Source organism: Artibeus jamaicensis, unplaced genomic scaffold, assembly GCF_021234435.1.
Source record: "Artibeus jamaicensis isolate MK-2021 breed Jamaican fruit bat unplaced genomic scaffold, CSHL_Jam_final contig_387, whole genome shotgun sequence".
Lineage (NCBI taxonomy): Eukaryota > Metazoa > Chordata > Mammalia > Chiroptera > Phyllostomidae > Artibeus > Artibeus jamaicensis.
In genome coordinates this window covers 41,123,389-41,135,679 of record NW_026521812.1, presented here as the reverse complement: position 1 = coordinate 41,135,679, position 12,291 = coordinate 41,123,389, and the positions used below count along the sequence as shown (strand labels likewise).

The following is a 12,291-nucleotide window of genomic DNA, read 5'->3' as shown; positions in this document are numbered from 1 at the left end:
AGGACCTTACCGAGTCTGGGGGATCATCGGAGGGTGTTCTTCTGAGGAAAGGATGTCTGGGCTAAGATCAGAGAGACAGCCGAGAGTTAACTTGATACATGATTATCTCTAATCTTTATGGAGCATTTACGTAAGTAGGGCTTCATTTGTTACATTAACTTCGTTAACTCTCCCAACAACCCTATAAGGTAGGTCTTGTCACTTTCTTCATTTTACCAAGATGCATAAACTGAGGCTTAAGATGCATAAACTGATGTAATTCACATGCAGCCCTCCAGCTCCGGGTCTTACTCTGAACTCTAAGGCTGTGCAGCTGGGTGTGGTGGAGGGATGAAAGGAGCTAAGACTGCTGAGGTGCAGGGCAGATGGTCTACCAGCCTCTGGCCTGTGGGCTGCATGTGGCCAGGATGTAGCCAGAATGGCTATGAATGGGACCCAGCACAAAACTGTAAATTTACTTAAAACTTTTTTTTTTGCTCGTCAGTGTTCGTTGGTGGTTGTGTATTTAATGGGTAGCCCAAGACAACTCTTCTTTCCGTGTGACCCAGAGTTGCCAAAAGGTTGGGCACCCCTCGCTCTAGATGAAGTTGGCACAGTGAGAAAGAGCCCGGTCATGTAGGTGTAATAGTTTATGATGTTTGTGCCAAAACTTACAGTGTTTTGCCTAAGGCCAGTAGGAAATATTTTATACCAGGGAGCACATGGTCATGTTTATGTTTCAGTAAGACCACTCAGGCTGCTGTGTGGAGGATGAGTTGGAAAGAGGGGAGGTGGGATGTACAGAGGCCAGGTATAGGTGGCCGTTGCAGTAGCCCAGGCTTAAGATAATGGTGACTACCCCCGTGGCTTGCCTGAGATTTAGAGAAGTAGACAAAAGCAGTGTCTAGTAGAAGTGAGCCACTTCCAAGTAATTTAAAAGAAAGGGTCTCCCTGGCTGGTATCGTTCAGTGGATTGAGTGCCAGCCTGTGAACTGAAAGATCACTAGTTCATTTCCCAGTCAGGGAACATGCCTGGGTTGTGGGCCAGGTCCCCAGTGAGGGGGTGTGTAAGAAGCAACCAATCGATGTTATCTCACACACTGATGTTGCCCTTTCTTTCTCCTTCCCTTCTCCTCTCTAAAATAAATAAATAAATAAAATCTTTAAAAAATAAAAATAAAAGACTCAACTCCCTTAGAAGCAATGATGTGAAATATACTAATTACCAATTACTTTTATCCTGTCCTTAATAGGAATTTTGGAAGTTCTTAAACTGGTTCCCATACACATTAAAAACTATGATACGCACTATGTTAAAATATTCTGAAATTCAGCCAATTGAAAACCAGGTCAAAGGTCCGCTCCCTGGCACCTCTGTCGCCATGGGATCCACTCTGGCCACCCCTTCTGGCCTTGGAGCCATTGTGCTCCTGATGGCTGCTGGATCCGGCTCCCAGGGCCCTCCCTGTAGGGTTTTCTCAGGCACCCACTATGTGCTAGTGAATGCCCTGGCTAGTCAGTTTACTGGCTTTAAATGCCAGCCCGCAACTTCACGGACTCTCCAGGTTTGGTTCCCAGATTTGTTTATTTGCTAAATGGCTGAAATAGAGTTCTGGCAAATAACTTCTCTCCTGCTGAGATGACAAGTTGGGTTTCTAAAGACAGAGGTGTGGCTCCATGTGGACAGGGTAGTGGTGCATGAGCATCTTTGGCAAGAGGTAGAATGGTATGGAAAATCTGAAGCCCTGGGTTGTTTTCGCTGCTCGTGGTTTCTGCGGTTGCTGAGTTGACCGGGAGCAGAGAGGGCTCAGCTGTGGAGGAGGCAGAGCTTGGCCACACGGAAAGTATCTTGCTGGTTGGTACCTGATTAAGTCCATTTCAGGCACAGATGACATGTCTTTTGTTCTAAAAGGAACATCACGGGCTCTCAGTGCTGGAGGGCGCTGCTCCCTGTCAGACAGGAGCTGGGATTCATAGCTCCTGTTTGTAGAGTGCATGCTCATCAGATGGGGCATTTCACCAATCGTCAAATTTCTAGCTTTTACATTCTGTTCAAGTTCAGATATGTCTATGGAAAGCGGAAAACTACAGGCTAAAAAAAATCAGGCTCGTCCTCCTCTTGGATTTCCAGGAAAGTGCCAGACTTCCTTTCTGAAATTGACTTAGTGCTATTTCCTCCTGGGCGTGCGTTCTACGCCACCTTGTGGGCATATTTGGAACTGCACCTCCCTAAACTTCTCTGGGTTCAGAGAACCACCCAGCTGGTCCCCTGATGCCCTGAAGTAAAGCAGGTCCCAGGCTTGCCCGGAGGAGGACCAGCACAGAACAGAAGGAGGAAGATGCGAGTGTTAATATTCCCTGCTACTGTGCAGTGCTTCATATCACCTTCAGCTATCATAGCCCATGAAATTGTACCCTGCAGATGGAGATGGGCCAAGGTCTGCACTGCCTCTCCAGTCGGGTGCTTTTGTAAGAATAGTTACAAGACTTTTTTCTTTTTCTTTTTTTCCCAGAGAGAGTTAAAAAAGTGGAAATTAAGGTTGGCAACAGCTCCTTCATGCTTGTAGAGTGCTGGTATTTGCAGCACTTCTTCTGCTCTGTGGTAATTGAGCTGGAGGAGGCTGCTCTGGGCACAGGAGCGAGCGGGGCGGTCAGGGGGCAGGGTTCCATAACACCCACTGCCCTTGGCTCAGGTGTGGAGACAAGACCCGAACAGCGTGGGGCACCGCAGTGCCGCCCAGGCTTGGAGTGGGTAGTGGAGAGGACCCAACTCACAGCCCTGCTTTCCAGTGGGAATCCTTCACATTCCAGCTCTTCCAAAAGTCACCCGAGTGGACACAAGATTTAGTAGCAAAACCTGAAAACAGCCCTTTGTCATTTCTGTTCATGTGTCATTGAAGATTCTAAGATCTAAAAGTGCGTGGCTGGCATTTCTAGAGGTTGCCATCACCGGATAAGAGAAGGAAATATACATTTATTGAGTACCTAACGTGCACCATGAACTATGCTAGGGAGTTTAGTCATTTAATTGCCCCAGCAGCCCAGTGAACTAGAGATGATTCCACCCATTTTACAGGCGAGGAAACTGAAGTGCAGTGAAGCGGCTATACCTGGCCAGCGAGAGTGGGACCATGGCCAGGATGGAGGAAGTAGGATAATCTGAGCAGTATTGCATCTTTGCGCCCCCCCCCCCCCCGCCACACACAGCACCAGGCAGTGTCCTGGACTCAGGAAGGGTTTAACAAATGCCTACTGAGTTGCAAACAGAAGGATTTGTTTGCAAAAAGGCATTCAGAAACATGGGCAGCTGCCCCAGCAACCAGCGCTCTGAAAGACCAGCTGGGTGGAGCAGTGGCTAGCAACTCATCAATTCGGGATTCACTGTCATCTGGCCAGTGGCCTTCTGGCCTGCAGTCAGCCATGTACGAGGGCTGACTTGATCAGCTTTGGCCCTTTTATTTTAGGCAACCCACCTTCCAAAGAGAAGCCGGCTGGGAACTACCCATTCATAGTCACCTCCGATGATGGACGGAAGGTTCCTGTGGTCCAAGCCTATGCTTTTGGCAAATACTTAGGCTATTTGAAGGTTGAGTTTGATGTAAAAGGAAATGTCATCACTTCACATGGAAATCCCATTCTTCTCAACAGCAGCATTCCCGAAGGTATGTGAAATTCAGGGCAATGTTCCACTAAAGCAAAAATTAGATGGCTGATTTTTTTCTCCTTTTTTTGTTAATATTTCAGGACAAGACTATATACTTTTAAAGAATTGAGTTTCTCTGAGTTTATTGTTTTCATGGATAAAGAGATTTAAAACTCACCCAAATGCCACAAATCTCCATTTGCTTCTATAAGTCCTTTTAACATCAGACACTGTCACTGCCTCCTGTGCCTTTCCAAGCTTTGCCTTGGTGTGGGAAGGCCATTCTCAGTTCCTGTCCAGAGGAGAGTTGATGATTGACACCAAGGGGGTCACATGGGGCGGAGCAGGGGCCCCAGCCCCAGCAGCAGTGTGCCTGGCGCAAATTGCCCAGTCTCAAGGGCTTTAGATTCTTTGTTTATCAAATGAGGGAGTGTCTTTCTCCCTTCTTGGTCTGGGATGCAGAGTAAATATACACTTCCTGTCATCCATTTTCATATAATATACACAAACACACTCCTGCATGTCCCCTCACTGGCCATTGACTGCTGAGGATGATTTGGTCCGGAGGGATGGACAGTGAGGGGCCCTGAAGGGCGATGGTCTCAACAGACCTGTCAAGAGCCAGAGGCAGGGGCAGGGACCACACAGAGAGCAGGACCTCAGCAAGCCCCTTGTGCCTGCACTTTGGCCATTCGTTCATGGCCCCACACCCCACCAGTGCTAATCCGGGGTGCCAACAGGCACTCCACAGATGGGATGAGTTGATGTTCAGATACTTAGCATGGCTTCAAGTTAGGGTCCATTCTGGGCCTTAGTACCAGGAAATAGAACAGAGGCTCCTAAGGAAATTTCATAGTCAAACCCAAAATGTACAGACAAAGGCTAAAGAAATGCATACTCACACACACAGGCTAAATAATGCTTGATTCTTTTTTCAAAATTTAGGCCAGTGCAAGATGGGCTTGAGTGGCAGACTGATTGCTGTTGCTGTGGTTACTTTGCTCTCTTCTAGATCCAACCATAAAAGCAGAAATTAACAAATGGCGGGTAAAATTAGATAATTATTCTTCCCAGGAACTGGGGAAGACCATCGTCTACCTGGATGGCTCCTCTCGGTCGTGCCGCTTTAAAGAATGCAACATGGGCAACCTGATTTGCGATGCAATGGTGAGTGGCCCACCGGGGGCGGGGAGAGGGAGGGAGGGAGGGGAGATGCAGGGAGGGGAGGGAGGGAGGGGCAACCTGATGGTTACAGAATTGAGCGTTTAGAAAGAAATTAGTGCCCAGACTAGCGCTCTGCATGGAGTCACACCCAGCACCTTGGGAAGGTCCATCAACTAGACAGCGGACCATCACTCTATCGATTTGCAAGAACTCAAGGCAAATTGAGTTCTTGAGGCATTCACTTTTGGATGTCTGAATTTGGGGGGTTGCTTTTCCTGTAAGGCGATCTGAATACATAAAACTCCACTACTCTGAAGATGTAGACATCAAACATGTCCTTGGGACTAACTTGGCTCCAGACAGCTAGGCCTTATGCGACTGGAACCCCGTCACAAGCAGGATGACAACACACGTACAGTGATGGTAATAAGTTCTGCAGCTGAGCAACGGCAGCCACAAAAAGCCCCCTCCGTCCACCTGTCTGTGGGGAGGCTGGGGCGGCAGTCCTCTGGGACTCTGCCGAGCCAGGCCTCCCAAGTCAGACTCCAAGCCCACACCCAAGGGGTTATTTCTTGGTCTGCACTCTGGATGGTGTGGGGGACATAGCCACCCACACTAAATTAACATCTGCCAAGTGGAAAGTAACAATATTCACACTTCCCCAGGTAAGACCGATGCTACAAGAGAAGGAGCTGCAGACACCAGCAGGTGTGGGTGTTTAGGGAACAGTCCCAAAGGAAACCCCTGGGCTGAAGTGCTTACCTCTCTGCTAATAGACTGGGGCCAGTAGAAGAACATGTTTGGCTTTGCACTTTTTTTTCCAAATGAGAATGTAGTCATTTTATTTCTTGTAATTAAACATGTATTTTGTAGGATGAAAGTAAAAATGTAACTGGCTCTCCCAGCTTCAGGAGGCTGTCTCTGTGTCTTTAAAATCGCCTGTTTGTGAACTTCCTGGGGGCCCCAACATGAGGCCGGGGGTTTTGTTTGTTTGTTTGGGTTAAAGATTTTATTTCTTTAATACAGAGGGGGAGGGAGGGGGAAAGAGAGGGGGAGAAACATTGATATAAAAGAGAGACATTGGTTGCTTCTCACGCATGCTCCAAACAGGGATCAAAACCCACAGCCCAGGCACGTGCCCTGACCGGAGTCAAACTGGAGACCCTTTTCTTCACAGGACAGTCAGACGGATCAGGGCCAGACCAGGCTCCTTGTTGGCCTGAGGCCAGGAGTGGAAAGGTTTTCGGGCCCTGCCTTCAGGAGCAAGTGCGGGGCCTGCCCTGGAGGAGCGGCGCTGCAGAACAGTCTGCGGCGTGAGCAGAGCCGGGTTTGCTGAGGCCCACCGAGATCACAGGCACCAAGGGACAGGGGGCTCAGGGCGTGGGACAGGCCACAGTGTCCTAGTCTCGCTTCTCACAGCATAAAACTAGCTCTCGTTACACTTGAAAAGTCTCTGGGAACACAGCAGCAGGGCAAAGTGGCTTTACGTCCCCAGTAGAGCGACCAAATTCCTGGAACTGATCCCGAAGACGAAGACTCAGAATAAGTAACGTAGATTCACGCTACCGTTGCAGATTAACAACAACCTCAGACACTTGGATGAAATGTCCTGGAACCACGTGTCCATGTGCATTCTAAACGGTGGTGGCATTCGGTCTCCCATTGACGAGCAGAACAACGGTACGGTCCCCAGGCTCCTGGTCCTCGGGTCAGCGTCCTCTCTCTGACCGTGCACGTGGGCAGCCCGGCCGACCTCTGCTGCCAGCCGTGCACCGCAAGGTCAGGCCGTGCAGCCTGAGTTAGCCACTACTCAAGGCAGCACCTTGCCCAAAGGACACACACACATGCTCAGGTTCTCCTGTGTGTCTGCACACAGCAGCGGCAGGCTAAGGTTGGTGGAACCCCAGCTCAATCTAAACTTCTGACTCACAAAGTTAAATAGGAATCGTTGCTGGTTTATGCAAAACATTGACAGCCTCCACCCAGAAATCTGGAAAGGCAAAAGGTTTTCCGTACTGGAAAGCATGCCACTGGACTAAATCCTTTTCGCGCATTTACGGATACCCAGGATTATGTTATATGATGAAATAAACCAAGCAGGTACTCAAGGCATTCTTGCTGTCTTCACTGATAACACCATCAAAACCAGCCAGTCCGGGTGTGTGCCCTGCCCCTCATTGTTTCGGTCAGGGATGGGGGGGGGGCAGGGAAATACTGCCTGTCTGGAGGACCTGAGCAATGCTTAGCACCCACTGCAGATCCCACCTCACGCCAGGAGACCCAGGGCAGGGTTCAGGCCACTTTGGAGCCACAGCCATTTATAAGCCCCTCCTGTCTTGCTCAGTGGTGGAGGGCACAGGCAAAGGCCTCTTGGAACCTGTTCCCTCCTAAAGTGCTGGGAGGCACTGAGACACAGCAGGTGCTGATCCAACAGCCTCCCAAGGCCCTGTGTCCCCCTCACCTTCCCCTCCTCCCCCCACCCCTTGTCCTAAAGAAAACTTGTTTGGGTGTCAGCTTGTTCTCAAGATATTTTCCTTCTTGCCTCACCTGTGACTACCCTCAGGCACCATCACCTGGGAGAGCCTGACTGCTGTGTTACCCTTTGGAGGCACCTTTGACCTGGTCCGATTAAAAGGCTCCACCCTGAAGAAGGCCTTTGAGCACAGCGTGCACCGCTATGGCCAGTCCACCGGAGAGTTCCTGCAGGTGGGCGGTAAGTCACCCTCCCAGTGAGGTGGGATTCCTGGGGAGATGGCCAGCTCCCTCTTCACCAGGACCCCTGTGGCCAAGCTTGCTCAGGTTTTCCACAAGCCAACATTGGCGCATAGTCTTTCAGTGGCTGTGGACTCCCAGACCACTGAGATTAGGTCCTCTCAAAGCCCCAAGTGCCTGGCAATGAGCAGTATCTGTCAAATCTGATTTGGACCTCAGATGGACCCTCCCAACTCTAAGCGGGTCAGCTGCATTGAAATCATTTCTATTAAAATCTTAGTTGTTTAAGCATTCAATACTTTTTGTTGAGGAAAAAAAAATCCCTCCTGCGTTCTCGTCATAATCGTCTGGAACCGTGCTGGAGTTCAAAGGCAGACGTGCCGTGTCTGTCCATCAGTTGTTAACAAGAATGGTTTCTGGAAGGGGCATCCTGCTGCACAGACACACCCGACAACTGGAGCAAAGGGGTTCAAATCGCGCAGAGCAGGGCCGCAGCCCTGGCCTCACCCCCACGACAGTTCTGACTCCACTGTGGCCTGGGGCAGGTCTTCACTATCTCTGAGTGCAGAGAAAACCTGCCCTGCTCGCTTCACGGATTCCAGTGACTCGTGGATGAAAAGAAACGCTTCCCAAATTGCCAAGGGCTTCAGACAGTGCTTTTGTCAATAGTTCCACAGCCCAACGAATTAACCTTTAAATGAATATTCTTGTTTGACTCCGAATCCATTTCACGCCCTCAGTTCTTTGCCTGTAGATGGTGGGCCTTCACTCAGTGGGTGCGAATGCTTTGTGGGGTTCTCCCTTTGCAGGAGCCTGTTGGGACTGAGGGGCTGCAGAAGGTGGCGGGGCTCCGGCCTGCTGTGGGGTAACACGGACATTCTGCATTTTTCCAGGAGACAGCGGAGGGAACAACCAGGCTTCGATGCTCCAGCGCTGTGCCTGGTAGTTGTATGTTTTGTGGAAGTCGCCCAAGTCCAACTTATTACCATTTTGTAGTCTTCAAAATTGTAGCAAATCTTCACCACCTCTCATCCATGTCTCAGTTTTCAAAGCTGCTGAACTGAGCTGCTGGACCCAGTCACTCAGGATTTTTAAAAGATGTGGTTTCTCCGCATAGAGTTGCTCCTTGCCCACTCCGGGCCAGTCTCCGTTTTCCTGGGTTCTCAGACCTCCCAGGAGGACGCAGCCTAACCAAGAATGGGAAGCCGCAATGTCACCTCAGCTCGCTTGCCAAAATTCCACTCGAGTTCACACTGAATGCAAACTAAGCCCTGTGCCCCAGTTCTAGGTTTTGACCAAAATCTCTCTCTTAGAAAACAGAAATTTCCATTGGGACCCAGGGAAAACATACAGACTCACTTCTTTTCTAGGAATCCACGTGGTGTACGATCTTTCCCGGAACCCCGGGGACAGGGTGGTCAAATTAGACGGTCTTTGCACCCGGTGTCGAGTGCCCAGCTACGAGCCTCTCAGAATGGATGACGAATATAACGTGGTCCTCCCGAGCTTCCTCGCCAAAGGTGGAGATGGATTCCAGATGATAAAAGAAGAGGTGTTACAACACAACTCAGGTGAGCACAAGTGCCCATCCCTGCCCACGTCCCAGAGGTACTGGGGCACAACAGTGCTGGTCCGAAGAAGGGAGCTGCTCGTGATGGCAGGACGGCGAAGCCAGAATCCAGGTGCTGCCCGCGGGCCGACGGCCGCCTGTCCGGGCAAACCTGTGCCTTGTCCCTTCCCAGCACATTCGCCCATCCTTCCGAGGGAAAACACATTTTTAAATCAAAAATGTTTTGAAGCTCTTTTATGCACATATAAACACCAGTTTGAATTGTGAAAAATATAAAAAAAAACGTATAGAAAAAACATAACCCTAGATCTTTAGGTTGAATGTGGAAAATCATCGCAGTAAATCATCTCAACCTGAAGAAGTGTTTTGTGTGAATGGGTCAGGGAGGCCTGAGACGCATCCCCACCTGTCAGCACAGCGCATTGGGGGAGCAAGTAACGGGAGCCCCACTTGATCCAGGCAATATATTCGTCAGCACTGAGGGTCAGTCATTAGACCCCGACCTTTTAAAAATCTATGAGAATCACATCATGTGCTTAAAGTCCACTGAGAATATGCCACCCCTTCCTCTCTCCAGGGCAGAACACACACGCAGGCTTCTCTGCGTCTCTGGGCTGGAGCTCAGCTGGCTTCCTCCTCAGCCTTAGCGTGGTAGGCCCGCCATTCTAGCCGCTTATCCAAGAAGGGCGGAGAGCAGAGTCGGGGCAAAGCAGGCAGCCCTTCCCGGGGAAAAAGGCACTAGCTACTCCTGTCCATTCCCGGATAGAAGATGTAAGTCAGGTGTAACAAGGTGTTCTCTGAAGTCCCGTGGCCGTCAGCTCCCCATGAGACAAGAGCGTGGTGTCTGCGCAGCACCCGAGCCCTGGAGGCTCACACTGGAGGCTCAGGCAGCCCTGGCCCCAAGGTTTCTCGGCCATGGCTGTACATTAGAATCACTAGGGGAGCATTTTAATTAAATGCCAGTACCTTGGCCCCAACTTTTAAGAGATTCTAATTTAACTGGGCTGAGAGAAAAGTCTCTTTCAGTGATCCTCATGTATACCCCGGGGTGAGAACCAGAGAGCTGTTGTTTTTTTAAGTATTAGAGTAATGTTTATTGAGATTTTATTGACATAACATTAGTTTCAGTGTACAACATAATTATTTGATCTTGGTACATACTTTGTAAAATCACCACAGGAAGTCCAGTTAACGTCCATCACCATACATAGTTACGAAACAGTATTTTTCTTATGATGAGGACTTTTTACAATCTACTCTCACAGCAACTTTCAATACACAATGTGATATTTACTGCAGTCACCGTAGTTAATATCTACGGTGAGTCTTGGACCTTCATTCCCAAGACTCATTTTATAACTGGACGTTTGTACCTTTTGATTCCTTGCATGTTTCTCCCACGCCTCACCCCCAGCCTCCAGTAACCTCGTCTGTTCTTAGTATCTGTTAGGTTGGTTTTATGGTTGAATCACACATATAAGTGAAATCATACGGTGTTTGTCTTCCTTGGCTTATTTCACTTAGCATAGGGCACTCAAGATTCATCCATGTTGCCCCAAATGGCAAGATTTTATTGTTTTTGTATAGCTGAATAGTGTGCATATACAGAGTAGGGCAAAAGGAGGTTTACAGATGTATGCTTTGAAAGTTTATTCTTATATTATTACTTACTACTGTATTATTGTCCATACAAACAACTGCAAACCTCTCTTGGCCCCACCCTGTGTGTGCATGTGACTATGTTACATCTATGTCACAATTTCTTACCCATTTATCCACCGATACTTAGGTTGCTTCTTGGCGACTGAAAAGAATGTTTTGTTGTGCACGGGGAGGGAGGGGTGCATATTTTTCCAATTAGTGTTTTCGTTTTCTTTGAATAAATACTTGGAAATGGAATTGATGGATCATAAGGCAGTTCCATTTTTTAATTTTTTGAGGAGCCTCCATAATGTTTCCATAGTGGCTTTGCCAATTTATATTCCCACCAATAAGGCAAAAAGCTTCTCTTTTTCACATCCTCACCAACACTTATTTCTTGTCTTTTCGATGATGGCCATTCTAACAGGTGTCAGGTAATACCTCACTGTGGTTTTGACTGGCATTTCCGTGATGATTGGTGATACCGAACACCTTTCCTCGTGCTCGTTGGACATCCATCCGTATGTTCGGAAAAATGTCTATTCAAATCTTCTGCCCAATTTTAATCAAATTTTTTTACTGAGTTGTATTAGTTTGATATAGTTTTATCACTATATATCAAACTATATTTCATATATAGTTTTAATATTAACCCCTTATGAGATATACAATTTATAGATGTTTTTAAAATAAAAATTTGTCAGGTTCCTATGCATTTCTTACAGTTATAGGCAATTAGTATTTCTTTATCAGCTCTCCTTTTTGGAAATGAAGTCTCCATTGTCTCTCCAGCAATTTTGTGAAAATTATTCTGGGGGAGGCAAGCAAAAAGAAGCCACTTGTATTTAAAAGTCTCAACTATGTTCCCTTGGCCCAGTTCCCCAAGGCCCTTGCTCTGGAGTGGTTTGAGGCAGTTACACCAACAACCTCTTTCCTGAGTCGCCTCAGAGCTGACTGTGCCCCCAGTTCTTCAGCAGTGACTGATGGGCACACGACACCTGGGACGCAGGAAAGCAACCCAAATCTTTGCAGTGTGATCACTACTTCTTTCCTGTGACATTTTGTCTGCTGATAAGGGGATTATCTTCCCAATTGTAATTAGAAAGGTCTTTATAGAAATACATTGGTTTTCCCCAATCATACTGTTAATCAGTACCTCCTCTGTAATTACAATAATGTCTGTATTTTTCTAGGTGACCAAGATATCAACGTGGTTTCTCAATACATCTCAAAAATGAAAGTAATTTATCCAGGAGTTGAAGGTCGGATCATGTTTTCTGCAGGAAGTCGTTACCATGGAAACATTTTTCTAATATTTCTCTCAATTTTGGCAACCATCGTTTTGTACCAATAATTACAAACTCTCTCATGTCAATACTGTGTGAAACTGCAATTTTTCTCAAATAAGTTGTTTTAGGAACTGTCATTGTAACGGCACAGACCATCTTCACAGGCTCCTAGAAGCTAAACTTAGATCTTTTTTAACACTTTTTAAAAAACATTTTTAAAGGCATTATTTATTTATTTTTACAGAGAGGAGAAGGGAGGGAGAGAGGGAGATCAGCAATGTGTGGTTGCCTCT

At 47.8% G+C, this 12,291-nt stretch overlaps 1 protein-coding gene across 1 annotated transcript in view; it reads left to right on the top strand.

The window, feature by feature from the left end:
- Nucleotides 1-12,084, top strand: part of NT5E (5'-nucleotidase ecto) — a 52,314-nt gene extending 40,230 nt beyond the window's left edge. The window contains exons 4-9 of the mRNA XM_037143823.2: nucleotides 3,444-3,641; nucleotides 4,635-4,789; nucleotides 6,361-6,466; nucleotides 7,350-7,499; nucleotides 8,869-9,069; nucleotides 11,903-12,084. Coding sequence (XP_036999718.2) covers nucleotides 3,444-3,641; nucleotides 4,635-4,789; nucleotides 6,361-6,466; nucleotides 7,350-7,499; nucleotides 8,869-9,069; nucleotides 11,903-12,063 — 971 coding nt within the window. The 3' untranslated portion in view covers nucleotides 12,064-12,084. The remainder of the gene's footprint in view (nucleotides 1-3,443; nucleotides 3,642-4,634; nucleotides 4,790-6,360; nucleotides 6,467-7,349; nucleotides 7,500-8,868; nucleotides 9,070-11,902) is intronic.
- Nucleotides 12,085-12,291: the final 207 nt, after the last annotated feature.